Source organism: Bicyclus anynana, chromosome 14 (genome assembly GCF_947172395.1).
Source record: "Bicyclus anynana chromosome 14, ilBicAnyn1.1, whole genome shotgun sequence".
NCBI lineage: Eukaryota > Metazoa > Arthropoda > Insecta > Lepidoptera > Nymphalidae > Bicyclus > Bicyclus anynana.
This window is the reverse complement of record NC_069096.1, coordinates 10,802,402-10,820,818: the sequence shown is the minus strand read 5'-3', so window position 1 is coordinate 10,820,818 and position 18,417 is coordinate 10,802,402. Positions and strand designations below refer to the sequence as shown.

At 34.2% G+C, this 18,417-nt stretch overlaps 1 protein-coding gene across 1 annotated transcript; it reads left to right on the top strand.

Moving 5' to 3' along the window:
- Positions 1 to 6,190: 6,190 nt before the first annotated feature.
- LOC112043567 (aryl hydrocarbon receptor nuclear translocator-like protein 1) lies at positions 6,191 to 15,694 on the top strand. The gene has a single exon (XM_024079041.2). The coding sequence runs from the start codon at positions 6,642 to 6,644 to the stop codon at positions 8,181 to 8,183; it is 1,542 nt and encodes a 513-aa protein (XP_023934809.1). The 5' UTR covers positions 6,191 to 6,641; the 3' UTR covers positions 8,184 to 15,694.
- Positions 15,695 to 18,417: the final 2,723 nt, after the last annotated feature.

Genomic DNA, 18,417 nt, shown 5'->3' with positions numbered 1-18,417 from the left:
ACAAAAAAATCTTTAAGGTCCGGAGCGGCGAAAGATGTCGTTTACACTTTACACCATCGATCGTAGATGGGCCTCAAAGCGTCGCGGAATTGTCATTGGTTTGGTTGAGTACGTCATCACTCGTAACACTTTCTCATTTCTCTTTCCATTCGTGTTCCAAAATGAACACAAAGACATAATTAAGGGATTAAAATAAAATAAAAAAAACAGTAAATATTTTTTAAGTCCGCGACCACTCAAGCATGCGCTTGTTACGTACTAAGATAAGTGAGTGCACGTCTTTGAGTAATAACATAAAATTCTGCGTTCTTTAGTATGGAGAGGCCCATCTAACGATTTATATCGATGGTTTACACGACAAGCTGGTTTGCATAAGGTCGAGGAATATTAACGCCATTAATACTGCAATAACGCTTAACGCATTAAAACGGGCAATAACATTTTCCTAGTGTGGCCCCAGCTTAAGGCGCCATAGATGATACATTATATATTGAGATAGATACGCAACTCTCATTTCAGTTAAAAAATTTATGTACCGTGATCACTAGATGGCGCATTCTAATTTATTGGCTACCCATAGATGGCGTTCTCTCTACGAGTACAATCTATATTTTAGTTGTATGACTATTGCTGTTTGTTTTCCTAATTCTTATATATTATTAATGAAAAAAATTTAACATAAACATAATATTTACAAAATCACCTATTTCACTATATAAAACTAATATACCCAAATATTTCAATTGCCAAATTTTATAAATACAACGTGTCCCAAAATTCAACGATAAGCGGGCGCCAAAAGATTGACCTGCTCATGAGCACTTAAGGAAAAATAATAAAAAAAATATACCTAAATTTTTTTTTTAGTTACAAAATAAATTTTAAAATTCTTTGAAAATTTACACCTTGTATGATATTTTGAACTACCGCAGCTACAATTTCTTAAATATGCTTAAGATTTTTTTTGTATCGGAACCTAAGTAGTACTACTATTCACCACAACTCTTAAAAACACCACAATGCCCGCAGTTTTTACACAAAAAAATATCAAAATATTTTTTTTCCCTCAAATTTTTAAAGATTTTTACTTTCAGTCTACTTTGACTCATGGTCTTGCAAAAAAAAGTATGAACACCGCTATGGCAAGTTATTTTCAAAGTTGACGCAACTAATCAAGATTTCAAAATAGTATAATACCCTAGGATAACTAGTCACAAAAAAAAATATGCGTACCATTTGTAAACAAGAACCAAATTTCTTAATTGTTCTTGTTGTTAGTAATAAATTTTACTATGTTCCAAAAATGTGTTTGTTATTTTAATTACACAACATTAAAGTAAATGTTCGAATTGTTTTCCACCGGCATTAATACAGGCACGACATCGCCTTAAAAACGACCGTTTTATTTTTCGCGCATATCTTCTAGCATTGATATGTGCCGCAGCCTGAGTGATTTTTTGCCGAAGCTCGTCCAATGTCGTAATCGGTTTTGCGTAGATCCTGTCTTTGAGACAACCCCAATAAAAGAAATCCAGGGGGTTTAGGTCGGGTGATCGGGGTGGCCATAGGATAGGACCAAGTCGCCCGATCCAACGCCCCGGATACTCGTGGTCTAGGTATTGTCTCACAGGACGAGCGTAGTGAGCTGGGCAACCATCATTTTGATACCACATATTTTGAAGGTCGCTTAGGGGGACGTCTTCTAGTAATTCTTGCAAATCATTTTGTAAAAAGTTCAAATAACTGTCCCCATCTAAGTTTCCTTGTAATTCAAAAGGCCCAATCACTTTTCCATTTAAAATGCCCGTCCATAAGTTGACCTTAAATTGATATTGGGATTTGTCTTCTCTCATCAGGTGCGGATTCTCATTGCTCCAGCTGTGTAGGTTGTGAAGATTTAAATAGCCATCTTTCTTGCAGGTTGTTTCATCCGACCATAGTACTTTATCCAAGAACTGAGGATCTTCCCGATGCTTTTGAAGCATCACTCGGCAAAATGCGATCCGCAGTGGATAGTCCCGTGATAGTAACGTTTGTACACGTCTGTAATGATATGGGTGTAGCCGATGACGTTTTAGTATTCGATGTGCTGAACTTTTTGGGATTCCCGTAGCTGCTTCTATGGCACGCACTGAGGTAGTTGAATCAATGTTTATTTCATTGAGAACTTCTTCATCGCATTCCGATCTAGGTCTTCCAGCGTTTCTTCTAGCTGACGGCAAACGACCCTCCGAAAACGCTTGATGCACATTCATAAATACCCGATAATCTGGATATCTTTGAGCGTTTGGGTACCTTTCTCGATACAATCTGCTAGCAGCGTTAGCATTGCACCGACATTCTCCATAAATGAGATGCATGTTAGCGTATTCCATCGGCGTGTATGGTTGCGGCATGATAACGCTAAACAGTCCAAAATACACCAAAAGTCCAATTCACAAAACACAGGCACAGTCCAAAATAATGCCAGGTCAGTTCAGTTTGCAGATCACTTAAGTCCAGTCCAAAATGCAAAGCCAAAAGTCGTTAGTACGAGAGCCACGTCAATTGAATACGGAAAGTTGCGCAGTAAACAAAGGAGCAGAGCGTACTGACTTGCTGGGAACAGGATTTTCTTTACCTGCATCATTGTCATTCAACAAAGAACATCTGTCTATCCCTCTCTAACGTATACTTATCGCTATCTTTCTCTCTCTCTCTCTCTCTTATTTTTAAATGTTATCGTTCGTTCCATTAAAATTCTAGGAAATTGCAACGTATGACTCACATCATTTTGTGCATAAAGTAAAAGTGATTTCTAGGAGCAAAAACATTTTAGAAATTTAGTTCTTGTTTACAAATGGTACGCATATTTTTTTTTTGCGACTAGTTATCTTAGGGTATTATACTATTTTGAAATCTTGATTAGTTGCGTCAACTTTGAAAATAACTTGCCATAGCGGTGTTCATACTTTTTTTTGCAAGACCATGAGTCAAAGTAGACTGAAAGTAAAAATCTTTAAAAATTTGAGGGAAAAAAAATATTTTGATATTTTTTTGTGTAAAAACTGCGGGCATTGTGGTGTTTTTAAGAGTTGTGGTGAATAGTAGTACTACTTAGGTTCCGATACAAAAAAAATCTTAAGCATATTTAAGAAATTGTAGCTGCGGTAGTTCAAAATATCATACAAGGTGTAAATTTTCAAAGAATTTTAAAATTTATTTTGTAACTAAAAAAAAAATTTAGGTATATTTTTTTTATTATTTTTCCTTAAGTGCTCATGAGCAGGTCAATCTTTTGGCGCCCGCTTATCGTTGAATTTTGGGACACGTTGTATATAGAAATAAGGAAAACAAACTGCAATAATCCTTCAAATATTAAAGGATTTTTAATCAAAGAAAGAAAAGAATATTCTTATTATTCAACGATTTATTTTTTCTTTTGTGATTATGAAAATATCTTAATGCACTTCAGCAGCCTGATAACATTAGTGCACCAACTATGATTATTGACGTTTATGATTATAAATAACCACTGATAACATCTACACGCTGGTCACCTTTAAGAACACGTAAAATTTCTGGCGACATTTTCGCCACGCCGTTTCGCGACACACCGGGCCGCCTTCTGAGCATAGTTCCGATGGTGGTCGAGCATGTTCCATGGTTAATTATTAACTATGCACACCAAATCCACAAGTAATACCCATTATAATCACTTATTTGTACCGATTACATCTTATTTTAATATTTTTCGTTCACCACTGTCACCAAGTTTTAAACAACATGTCACTATCACTATAGCAACAACAGAAAAAATTCAAAGACAGCTAAACTGTCATATTTGAAACTATATTTTTTAAAAATTTTATAGTTCGAACAGGAGTGATTTTAATCAAATAATGTGTTTCATGCGTGCCATCTATATTGTGCGAAAACTTCGCTTAAGTTTTTGTACCGTGAACGCTGGAAGGCAGCACTTCATACAAAATATTTTACGTAAGCGAACTGTGCGGAAGTTTCACCCCCATGTAAGGCGCTGTCAATTTAAGTTCAGGTTTAGCCGCGGGACTTCAATCATGAAAAGTACTAAATTAATTAAGAACTTGTATATTAATTTAGTCCTTTTCATGATTTTATTATAAATCTACATACAATAAATGGCTGTATAGATGTCTACGACATATAGGCTGGATAAGTCACATGTCTGAGAAGAGAAGATCTCATATTCGTACAATACTCGTATCCATAAATGTTAAATCGAGCATAAGTCAAACCGTTTAGTTACACTACGAAATGCTAAAAAAAGTATATTTATTAATTATCAAAGATTAACGATTCGGTACAAGTTAATTAACATGGAGGGAAAATAAGTATTTTCCCTCCACGGAGTCGCTACTAGCGCTTATGATTCCCTAAAGACTCGAGTTCAAAGCCGTGAAAAGATTTTTACGAAAACAACATTGTTCTGTTGTCTATGGGTCTCTTTGTACAGTGGCTTAGACCTTGTTACCTTAAGACCTGCCTTGCTAAACATTACCCGTCTGTCAAAAGTATATGATCACGATCTAATGTGTTACTAATTGTTTCTATTGAATTGATGTTTCATTGTTGTAATCGTTTTCGTCGTGTAAAGAGCTCCCTAAAATGCGATTTGTCTAGTTGCATGGCATAAAAAACGGCAAAAACTTCTAGTTTCGTAAAATATTAAGTAACGTTTAATTTGTAAGTATTTATACTTTAATTATGTCAAATTTGTACTAAAAACAATATCTAAAAATAATCGATTCTCCTGAAGGAACAGCAAAACATCGATCATATAATCGAATATTCTGTTGATAGTTGGTGTAAAAAATACATTGTATAGTCCTTTTCATGAAAGAGGTCCCGCGGCTAATGACACTGATGTCTAGTTCGGACTACTTTAGTATTTTAGTCGAGTACGTATGATTTTTGGGCGGTAGCAAGTAGTTTAGTATGGTACTCGACTAAATACTAAAGTAGTCCAAATTAGGCATGAGCGCCATTTAGACATTAGCGCCGCGTCTGGGGGACTTCTTTCATGAAAGGAAAAAATATACTTCGTCCCACGAACTAAGTCCCGTACACGCAGCGCTATTTTCATTTGGTAATGGCGGTCTTATTGTCATTTGTGTAAGGCGCTCTCAATTTTAGTCAGGTTTTAGCCGTGGGACTTTTGTGGCGCAGAGTCTAAATTATTGTGAATCAAAATAGTAGTGTAAGGACACATCACACAAAATATATTTATTGGTGTTAAAATCTTCAATGTGGGAGTTTACCTCTTCACTCACAAGACATAAACGTTAGACCATTTTGTTAGTAAGTGAATTTGGGTGCGATGCATCTCCGTATCTAACTCCGCTATGTCCGGTGGTCTGAGATGCAGTCTCAGACGAATTACGAAATACGGACCTGCCTCGCTAGACATTACCCCTATGTGCAGAATCTACGATTAAACGCGTTTATGAAGACAATTTCTATAGATTAATTAAATCCAACCTTCAAGGTTTTTGACCAATTGGAACGTGTGCGTCGGAATTACGAATTTTTAATTTTGCTTGCAAATAAATGCCAACGCACACGTTCCAATTGCTCAAAAACTTTGAAGGTTAGATACAATTAATTTAGTGTCGTGGAACGCTTGGGTTAGATATTCTTTCAATATATTTCTATAGAATCAAAGTTTCATTGTTGTATTCGTTTTTGTAGTGTAAAGAACTCTCTAAAAATAAATGGCATTAAAAACGGTCAACAACTTCTAGTTTACTAAAAAAATTAACTACTATGAAGTTTCGTTTCATTTGTAAGTATTTCTAAGATAATTATATATTATATTATTATTTATAAAAAACATTAAATAAACAAATAATCGATTCTTCAGCCGGAACAGCAAAACATCGATCAAGTAATCAAATATTTAGTAGATAGTCTAGTCGATATGTTTATTAGTCTGCGTAAAATTTACAAATTTTGCGTAAAGATTGTTTTGCGTTTCAAATTTATAGTATGGACAAAAAAATATTTATTGATGTTAAATTTTTCGATGTGTGAGTTTATCTCACCCCCCTCAAAAAATAACAGATAATTTTATTGGTGAATTTGTGTGTAATACAAGTCCCTACGTAATTGCTCTGAGCGTGTAGTCGAGTCAAAAATATTAAGGGTCTGTGGTCCGAAATCATAATGTCGCGTTCGCCGTACAATGAATGCGCTTGTATCCTCTTTGTCACATTTCCGCTCAGTGATCGTGATAGCCAGGCGAAATTACTTTCGCTTCGCTGCCGTTGCGTTAGATCGTGAATTCTCGTTGCTTGCAGTTTCACTCACCTGCTCTGCGTTAGTTCCTGGTTTCTTGTCTGTGGATCGCGCGCGCCCGCCGCAGCCCGCACCGCACCGCACTTGTTACTGGTTTTTGTATTGTGTAGGTGCTGTGTTGAACTTGCAGTGATTATTGACAAGGAATTATCATTCAAATTTGTGAATTTATACCAAATATTGTAAAAAAGTGTGAATATTCGTACACAGCCAAGATATCACAATGTAAACAGCTGTCGTGATCATTGCGGAAATCATTAGTGTTGTGCACCGATGTTTATTCTGATAATATTATCCTGATTCCTACATTTTGATAATGTTGATGAATGGCATCTAAACGTGGGGATAGTGACAAGTCCACGATGACGTCTACCGGCGGGGCAGGTCCGAGCATATCTGGGATGGCCGTCCCTGTTCCTCAAACGTTCGGGCTTCAAGCTGCTGGCGGCTACAGCTCATCGGAAACGCAGTCTCCAGAAGTGGCAGTGCCTAACCGGAGCGATCGTGAAATGCGCAATGTGGCCGAGAAAAACAGAAGAGAGGCCTTCAACGCGCAAATCACGCAAATGATGTCCTTATTGTCTGACATCGTCCATTCACAACGTAAAATCGACAAGACGAGTGTCCTACGCCTCGTCGCTAGTGAACTTCGCAACCAGCACATCTTTGGAGACTCTATTAAGTGTCGTCATCTCGAGACATGGTCGTCTGCTATACTGAAGTTCTTCGACCTCATTGGTGGGTTCATGTTGGCGGTCACTTGTTTAGGACGTATCTGTAACGTCTCCCACAACGTTCAGGAAAAGTTAGGTTACTGTTACATAGATCTCTTAGGCCAAGACTTTTACAATTACGTTCACCATGAAGATAAACAGATCCTGAGGCAACACATTTACCCACCGGAACTGCAGACTGGCTGCAGTCAGCAGCTGTTAGAAAAGCATCATAATTTTCATATAAGGATTATGAGAGCAGGAGCTCGGTCTGACCCCCCGAGGTATGAGCGCTGCAGAATAGATGGCGTGCTCCGACGTTCCGACCGAGCCACTGCAGATACTGTGCAAGAGGAACAAACTATCAGGAGGCAAAGGGTAAGACACCATCGTACCTTCTCTTCAAGCGGTAATGACTATGTTTTTATAGGAATGGTCCATATATTAACAAATAACTTGCCAGCCAGAGTGCTACCACCAACTGCATATTCAGAATATTGGACGAGGCACTTGATTGATGGCAGAATAGTGCAATGCGATCAGAGCATCTCGCTAGCAGCTGGATACATGACGGAAGAGATCACAGGAACCTCTGCCTTCTTTTTCATGCACAAAGATGATGTCCGTTGGGTTATTTGTGTGTTACGACAGATGTATGACCAGAGTAAGGAGTTTGGAGAGTCTTACTACAGATTGATGTCCCGATCTGGCCACTTCCTGTACATGAGGACGAGAGGGTACCTCGAGATTGATAAAGACACAAAGAAGGTACAAAGCTTTGTTTGTGTTAACAGTGTAATAGGGCAGGAGTATGGACAGAGGATGATGGATGAGATGAAGAGGAAGTACTCTGTGATGGTGGACTGTGATAACTTAGAGAGAGAGAAAACTGCATGTGCAGACGAGGCTCCCGTAGAGCATCCAAAGCGTTTAGAAAGAATTGTGATGCACCTCTTAGAACCAGCCGCCAATGAGAATGTGGATGAGCTGAAACTAGTGGCACCGTCTAAAGAGAATATAATTTCTGCAATTAAGAATAGTGAGAGAGTTGTACAAGAAACCGGTGTTAGATTTGATACACGCAAAAGAAAAAATTCAGACTGCGAGGACAACAGTGAACATTTAAAAAAGCATAGCAGTCTGTTAGAGTTTTAATTTCATTCATTGTGTATGTTTGTTCCTATGTGAGAGATGGTTTGTGGATAAACATTTAACTAAACCTTGTGTCGATGGCCGCTAACTTCTCCCGGACAAGTTGTAAGAAACAAATCTTTTTCATAAAAACAATTATTGTCTTACAAGTGGTAAATGTTTGGGACATTTTTATATGTGAATCTGAGTGGTAACAACTCATACAATATTTATAATACAATACATTATACAGTGTAAACTCTATATAATGACACTAAAGGGATTGTACATTTTTGGTGTTATAAAGAGTGGTTGTTATATGGAAAGAAGAACATGCATTTTTCTTCTTTAGTAAAACTTTTTTGACAAAACACAGTGTTTTTCTTTTTGAAATAGCCATGTTTAGTAGTTTGTGAGCAACTAAGCATATGATAACGATATAGAAAAGAATATTACTTCTACTTATTTATTAGTCATGGTCAACAACAGTGCACATGTGCAGTCTCAGTTTGTAAATGAAAGAACAAATTTCTTAGACAGTTTTTTTGGATGATGCTGACAGTCAAGTTTATTACAGGCTAGGATAAAATTGTGACAAAAGAATGTAGACAGACAGAATAGTTTTCACTAAATAGGATAAGGCAACTTAAAAGGATTTTTTTTTTATTCTTTAAAGGTACTTTTTATTTCTTCTTCTTCTTCTTCTTCTTATTTGTCTTTATAGAGAGTGGGTGAAACGCTATAACGTATCATTGTGTGTAACCAAGCTAAACCAATCAAAGCCATGTGATTTCGACGCTTTAGCAAATTTGTCGTTAAATTGAGTGACCTTATATGGAGTTTACACTGTATATTATAATATTCAGGAGTTTCAGACAAAAGTGTTGTAACAACATAACAATTTAATTGAATAAATTGCAAGGAAATACAGACTTTTTGGCATATTTTTAATTTGTTTCAATGTGTACATTTCTATTATAATATGTGTATCATAAACAACTTAAAATTTTTAACAAATAATCTAGTTAGTAAGTCTTAAGCTTATGTAGAAATATTGAATGTGCCAAATGTTATTGTAACGTATTAACAAAATATATATTAATATCAGTTTTCTGTACATCTACGTTTCTGTCAAATTAATTTTGACAAAAAATTAATGAGAAAAATCATATATTATGAATATTGAATACTGACACAACCAGTTGAGACATCCTTGGTCAAAACCAGCTAATCGTCAGAGTTCAGAGCTCTGACAAAGTTTGTTTGTTGATCAACCAATAACATGATTCTAATCAGTCTTTCAATCTATCAAAAGAGAGCTAAAGGATTGAGGAGCTTTCATACTGTTTCATAGAAAGTTTATGGTTGCATTTTAAAATTTTCTTGTCAATTATGATTTTAGCAGATGTAAACGAGTGTGACATGATTAAGTTATCATATTGCAATTTAATTTTTTGATATCTTGCACAATATCTATAAATTACGTGATGGGTTTTTAATGATGATGTGATGGGACCTAGAACTGATACACTTAAACCTTTCAGATGTTTTGATATTATAATATTCATCTCATCCTTTATACCACTCTTTAGATTGCCAGAAACATTCACAATAGACACTTAATAGAACTTTTATCTGATACAATATATTGATAATTCCATATTCAGATATTTTATTGCAAGTATTACCTATGCTGAATTGCTTTACACTGTTTTAGTGTTGTTTTCATATTTTCAATTGCAGACTTAATTTAAAATTTAGTAATATTATATATGTATCTATTTTTGTTCAATTCTAGAAAAAATCCATTAATTTGACTTGTATAACTGTAAAATTTGAGATTCAGAAACTACTTTTTGATTATTAGAACTGCTCATATTTAAGTGTCTCGACAAAAACATAACTACATATAATGAAAAAATTTTATTGGCCAGCTGGCCTTTTCACTATTTTGGTCTTCATTATCAACTGTTAAAATAAATGTCAAATCAATTGACAAAATGTCTTCTACCCACTGATGATATCCACCAGTAAGCACGAGATGACATTTGCTACATAGAATCTCAATTTTGTATCATATGTCAACTAGCATATGTCAAAGATAGTGACATTATCCAAAATTAATCCAAACTTTTGTATCAGGTTCAATGGTTGCAGATACCGTTTTGTTTTGATTGTCTGATGGTTATGGTTGCTAAGTTTCATGACATCCTTGATAATAATTATTGACTATAAAATTTTTACCAATTTCCATTTTATATAAGTGAAATAAAAAAAAACCTGTTTGGGAATTTATCAATTTTTGGTGCTAGATTTGGCAAATCCTACAGATTGGCTTAGTAACCACATTAAAAAGTCATTAGGTAAACAAGAATGATGAGGTTTGTCTTGAATTTTTTCCAACTATTTTGACGAGTCCTAAATTCCATAATACATATATGCCCACATACATATATAAAAATAATGGCACACTTTTCATGTCAATTTATATTTTATTATGGTTGTACAAAAATCTTTAAACTAAATTTTTTTAAAGTAATGTAATGTTTTTCCAAATGAAAAAAAACAACATGAAAAGGGTAACAGTTGTCAATTTTGTGTACCTTTTGCCGAGTTGTACAATTATTGTTAAAATATTTGGTGTGTCTAATTCACTAGTAGGGGCAATATAGAATAATAACCAGTGACTGTATTAAGGTGGGATATTTTATTATACTACTTTTCCTTATGGATATAAATTACATAATTAATAATAATTATGTATATACTCCTAAATTAACACTATAAAATTTGTTCAAGTTTTATTATTGTTTTAATCCAATTTCTAATCATTAGTAAGGTAATTTGCCTTTTTTTCTTAATACATTTCAAATAGCTTGACAATCTTGTTGATTAGGTAATATTCATATTTTTATCACTATTTCATTTTTATATGGATGTAATTCAATACAATATTTGGTTATACAATACAGATATTATCTTGTCTTGGCATCAGAATTAATTGATTTACCTAATTAAGTAGTAAGCTTGTTAATTATTACCTTACCTACCCATCTAGGATGTGTATTGACTGATATCTTTTCTATTTTTATAACATAATAGATATTTTACATAAATATTATTGGACTAATAACAAACATAAAAATATCGACCAATTTGAAAAAAAAGGATATCACTTCAGTAGTAGTGAAAATAATAATATACAAAAGTAAAACTTCAATTTATAACATATCTACAACTTATATTCATCCTTCTTCATGAACTTCTGCAACATAACGCTGATTGAAAGTCCTGCTAATTTAAAACACCATATGAATGTCGACAAGCATGTTGGTTGTCGTAATTCTTATGGCGAATTAAAAAAGTAAAATCGCATGTAACCGCATAACACCACTAATATGGCTAATCAGTAATCTTCAAAAATATACGAATGCAATTGTTACACAGCTGTAAAAAAATTGGCATTGCGAAAATAGAGACTAGAGTTGCCAATAAAAAAATATTTTTAATTAAATGTATTGGCACAATAATTATTGTGAATAATCAATGTATTTACCCGACTGCACCAGCGAATGGCAAAGTAATGTTGTGTTTATTGTTAAATGTATCGCCAGCCACACACGATCAAGCGCTGCAGAAGCAGACTAGATGGGTCACTTGATCTTGAGTGGCTAGCGTAATGTAGCTCGTAAAGTTATTAGTTTATTACTTTTGTAATTTTCTATCAATAAATCTCTCATTGATTATCTAGAGATGTAATCATTTGTTTTTTTCTTCATAATGATCAATTCTTTAAGAGCTGCTTGACATTTTTGGGCAGGTATTTAAAACAAGCTGACTCGTCACTCGGATATAGGAAGCCCTGTACTAACAGATAACTGGAAACCTGCCCAAAAATGACCCTAACTCTCAGAATATAATTTACATATCATTTTCAAATTATGTCACACTTTACTGTACGAGTATCAGGTAGGTGTTAAATTCTGTTTAATAGAAAGATGTTGGATGAAGTGAAATTAATATGCGAATTTATAAAGGCAGGGTGTTGTAATTTGATATAAGGATACAGGCCAATTCAATTGACAATACTTGTTTCGTCGTGAGGCAAGTTGTGGTAGCAGGGTAAATTAAAAATAAGTATACAAAGATAATGTAACTTTATTACTCATAAAAGAGTTCTTCTTTCTTAAATATATCTTGAGATTACAAAGAACTGATATTTTGGCGAAAATTAAATTAAAAGTCACATGCTCCCATAAATTTCTGCACCTTTGGCGCACCGCGTAAATCGTAAAGTTTTCATCACTTGAGCTGGGCAATCCTGTTGTAAATAAAATCTGTGGCTAGCTGGGACTTCGGTATCACTGGATAAAATAGGGTTGATCTGTTTTTTTTTAAACTGTATAATAACTATCCTTATTTGATTTTATTTGTAATTTTTGCGTAAAATACAGTTTGAAAGAACTACATACATACATACTAAACTTGCGAATATTTGCCAAAATTCTCGTTGGTCGAAGTTTATTGCAGAAATTGATGACGAATGAGTAAAATGCTCCTATGGCGTACATAGAGCCTAGCTTGAAATTATATGAACAGTATCAAACCGCATCGGATTTGCGAAGGTCATTCGCAACTCTTTCGCACGACTGATGTATTTGACTCGAGGTGTTGACGTGCCTACTCGTACATTGTACTACAGGTTACCTACTGTCGCTGGTTAACAATTTGTGTATATAATTTTACTTATTGCAATATAATTATGCTTATTACGGTATAAGAGAATTAGTGTTTCAAAAATCACCTACAAGCGTAAGTTTGTTAAAGCTATGTCTCTACATATTTTTTTAAACATGTGAGTAGTTTTGTACCATCAAATACTTCATTATTTGTCGCCGAAGTATTTTATGCCATAACATATATATGGCTATAACAACGAAAGTGTCCAAAGTCCTAGGAATAGGTATTGGCAAACCCTTGTGTTCATGTGGTTCGAAAGGAAGTTTTAGAGTTACGAATATGTATGTTTCTAATAATCATTTATTTTTGTTACTCAGCTTCTGCTAAGTTAAAATTGTGTATTTCTGAATTTGATGTTGAATTCAATCGTGTAGCTGGAGCATTTGTGGAACATAGTTGGTAAACTTACCTAATATTTTGATTGTGTTATTGTAATATATATTCCTTTCAATGATCTGAACGTTTATTGTAATGTATATTAATAATAAATTATATTAGTAATATTTAGAAGAATGCACAAAACATTTTTACTCTTGCCAATGTTTCAATGTAATGCAACGCAAACTTGTACTTTGCCTTCAGTCGACAAGATATTAAGTATGTATTCATAGATGTTTAGAATTTATATGGGTGTTAGCAATGATATTATGCCATAGATATTACGGTACACAATTCGTTTCCTATGTGAACTAAAGACTTGCTTATATTGAACGCGAACTTCTGGTTGAGGCAAATGGATCACTTAATGCTAGCCACTCAACATCCGATAAGCCCACATGCCTGCAGCGCTAACGGCTTAACGTCCGATAAAACTGATGGTGTGTTGGTCACGAGCGGCATGTTGTCACGCACATCGCGACCAACACACGATCAGATTTATCAGTTTTGTTAGTGGCTGACATAAGTCATACACATAGGCGTTTTTAGTTTATCTACATTTTAATTGTAAAATATTATTGTTGAATGGCGGGCCTACTTTCTTAAAAATGTATGACAATTATTATTATTGTCAAATTTATAATATTGTAAGCTTTTAACTTGCAAGCTGTGCAAGCAATTTTTATATTACAGTTGAATATGGGCTCTAACTCTAGCACTCTTTAATACGAGTGTCAGAGTAAGCTGTTTTCAACAGTAAATAAACGTATATACCTACATAATGTGTTTGTTAGAACTTCCATGTTTGCGTATAGCTTGTATATTTGTATTGATGTCTCATCGAGTGTGAATCGAATAGTTGCACTTATGTTATTGTAATAGACAATGTTTGCTCTAAGTGTACCAGATTATGCTATTGCACAATAGTAATTAAAAAATATGAAACATGGAAGCGACCAACGCGCATTTGTTTGTGTCCGAATTTGGAAAGCCATTTAATTTGTGCTAAACAAGTAATATTATAAATTATTGTAATTTACGATTCAGCGTACTGTTGCTGAATTAACGAAAGACTTTGAATATTTGACTGTGTGTTGATGTTTAATGATGTCCTATTATTACACGGCGTATAGTGCACATACTAAATGTACTTTATTAATGGATTTTCAATATTCGGGTTTAATGAAAAAATGTGTAAATAGGTTATGCATACAAATGAACTCTAGCTAAGCTCATGTTGTGTTACTGTTTACACACATTGTATGTAGTTATTGGAATAGGTATACTTGCATGATTATTATTTATTATCATGACTTTGTTTACCATCTCAGTTGTAGGTATAAGGCACGAGTATAGTATATAATCTGAGATCGCTCAACGCTGCAGCTTGTATATACGGATTATGTCATTAGAACAAAGAATTACATCACTGTGTTGGAATATAGAGCACCCAAGTTAGAAGTTGGGATGCTAAATGTGAAAACTTATATAATTTTCCAAAAACTCTGCGATTTAAATCTTTGATTACAATATTATATTACGATTTCTACAATATCTTTTTAGTAATGTTTATTCACTATATGGGCATGCTAACTGACTTTTATCGTCTTTGCTATAGGTATTTACGTAATACGAAATTAGACTGTCTGTTTTAAAGACGTGCCGACCATATAATAATTGTGCCTAACTGGTGGATGGGAGCTAATTATACTTAATGTTTTGTGTATTATAGGTAACATATATTATATGTAAGGTGTTATTTGGTGTCTTCATGCATTTTATCGTATCGTATTCGAAACGTCATTAAATATAATGTGTTAAATATGTGTAATTCATATAAAGTTGTCGTATTGGTGTAAGATATAGGTAATAATGGTTGTGAAAAATATTCTGACTCGTTGGGCTTGGTAGTTTGCATTCCTTATGGCGACATTATGACATTATTGATATTGTAAAGGTCAGAGAGAATAATATAAATATCCAAAATATGACTGTTTATGCCCAAAAATAGTAAGTCGCCGAGGTTTAAATCTTTATGATTAGATATGCCTGAATGTGTTTTTGTATTGGGAGGGTAGTTTCATTATTGTGTAGGTACTACTTTCAAAATGGGTCACCTCACTTATTTGACAAGAGATACATATACATTAGAGGGCCCTTAACGTTCTGTTTTGTACGTCCGGCATATGTAACGATTTAAATCTTGGCTCCTAGGTGTTTTAACTGTGACTATATATTATAGTTTATATATGCTTCGCTGAAATGAAATGATCCATGTATTTTCTAAGACAAAGAACTCGTAATTAATTTCTTTTTATCGGAAATATGTTTTGTTTAAAAAAACTATTGTTTGTAACCAAATGTTAGTTTAAATTGATATTACTTTTGTGTACATGTAATAAAAATAATAAAATGTGGATTCGACTTTCATTTCTAATGTAGTGGTTACTTTAATTAATTAAACCCTCACGTAATTTTTAATAACTTCCAATGACATCAGGTTCATGATTCTTCTACCTTGATTGACAGGTCTACTTATTATTGATTGATTTTATTTGTACTATAGGTAGATGGAGGAGGCAATTTAAGTGTAGTGTTTATAGTTATAGTCATTACTATAAAATCGTATTCAACAATTATAAAAAAAATTCAACCGACTTCCAACACAAAGATTAGCCTATCCACTAAACTAAAAAGCAAAAAATATCATCGTACCTTGTGCTCAATTTGAAGGCGGTGCCAAGCCAGTGATGTATTAAATCAGTCCAATAATAAATTCACAAAAATATAACTCGAAAATTTAACGATTTATATTGGAAAACAACTTCAACACTTTTTAACCCTCTAAGGGTAGTAATTTGAAAGATTTTGAATCACATTCCAACGAAAATTTTCTAAATATCTGTAATGTACAGAATTAGACCTGCGACAGCTTCATTTTATGTATAGATAAATAGATACGTCACTAACCCTCGTTATTTTAATTTTACGTTTTCGACTGTACCTGACTGTACCGTCACTATACAAGTAGGTGACGATAAATCATCATTATGCTGATGGTACAGTCGAAAATGTTAAATTAATATAAGTTAGGTTGAAAGTTCAAGCACTTTTGAAACGTCAGTTTATGTTACGTTCTTGTAACCTGACATTTCAAAAGTGCCTGTAAACCTAACTAATCTACAAAATTGGGAATCTTGCTCTTTTAATAGTTTCTAATTAGTTTTGCTATTAATATTACTGTTTACCCACACGACTCCCTACATAATAATCTATTGGCACTAACGAATGCTCGAGCTAGAACTATTTTATGCAAACGTACCTATCTCAATTGGTTCAATAGACTACCGCTATTGTAGTGTTACATCACTCTTCAAAGTGCTTAAAATTTTTGAATCTTGCTCTTTTATTAGTCTCGAATTAATTTAGTTTTCATATTAAATATTACTATTTACACGATTACCCACATTATATCGAAAAATCGATTGGCACTAACGAATGCTCGAGCTAGAACTGTTATAAGCAAACGTATCTACCTCAATTGGTTCAATATACTACCGCTATTGTAGTGTTCACTCTTCAAAAGTGCTTAAAATTTTTGAATCTTGCTCTTTTATTAGTGTAATTAATTTTGTTTTGCTATTAATATTACTATTTACACGATTACCCACATTATATTGAAAAATCGATTGGCTCTAACGAATGCTCGAGCTAGAACTGTTATAAGCAAACGTACCTACCTCAATTGGTTCAATAGACTACCGCTATTGTAGTGTTACATCACACTTCAAAAGTGCTTAAAATTTTTGAATCTTGCTCCTTAATTAGTCTCTAATTAATTTTGTTTTGCTATTAATATTACTATTTACACGATCACCCACATTATATTAAAAAATCGATTGGCACTAACGAATGCTCGAGCTAGAACTGTTATAAGCAAACGTACCTACCTCAATTGGTTCAATAGACTACCGCTATTGTAGTGTTACATCACTCTGAGTCTGACGCCGCGCCAGGGCCGTGTCCCTGACCACGGTCAATGGCTGAGTTTCAAGGTGCCCTCCAAATCGCGCCAAAACATTCACCGCATTCCGTAACCGCACCGCCGGCACCTACCTACTCGTCCAAATACGAGAGGAGTGAGGACCGATAACAGTTTTAGTGATGTACTGCGATCAATGATATTAAATACTGTTCGATGTGTTACTAACGCGTGAAAAATGAGGCGCTCAAAAGAGGAAATTTATTGTGAACTCAATGCTAGTTGTGATCAACAACGAACGTTATTTAAACAAATAATACCCAAATATCGTCTACAATGTCGAGTTGTGTCAGGAAGTGTTAAAAAAATTTATATAATAAAATTTTCTTATTATTCGGGTCAGCTGTTTTTGCGGTGATTTTGTAGGGACGTAACCAATCTATAGAATAAAATTATCATTGACTGTGATTGACAAAAGTTCTTGATCTTATTAGAGGAGCTTCAGTTTTGTAGTAGGTACCTACGTGTAATGTCGGTTTCTATGTCTACGATTTTCCCAACAACTTTTATATTGGATTTATTCGTTTAGAAACATTTCAGGAATTTTTTTTTTCAGGAAGAGAGTAGTTGGAATTTTACGTTCTTGGCTGAACCAAAAATTGATAGGGATGGGAATGATAGAACTAGATAGACTTTTTTTTTATTCTTTACAAGTTAGCCCTTGACTACAGTCTTACCTCTTACGTGATGGTAAGTGATGATGCAATCTTAGATAGAAGCGGGCTAACTTGTTAGGAGGCGAATGCAAATCCACTCTAAATACGATAGATCGCTTGGCGGTACGTCTTTGACGGTAGGGTGGTAACTAGCCACGGCCGAAGCCTGTCGCCAGCCAGGACCAATTGAGAAAACCGGGGATCGAACCCAGGACCTCCATCTTGTAAATTCACTGTGCGTACCACTTCGCCACGAAGGCCGTCAAATCGATCTAGTACCTAGTAAGTAGGTAACCACTATCTATAGTTTTATAGAACAAGGCAGTTAATTTGTTATTTAGATACTTATATTTTCTACCAAAACTTATAACTATTATATTCATACATTTTGAATTCGATCTGAAATCGCGAAGATACTTGGATTCCTAGGTAGGTATTTCGT

Excerpts from the sequence above, each read along its gene's own strand:
- LOC112043567 (XM_024079041.2), top strand. The coding sequence starts at position 6,642 with ATGGCATCTAAACGTGGGGATAGTGACAAGTCCACGATGACGTCTACC.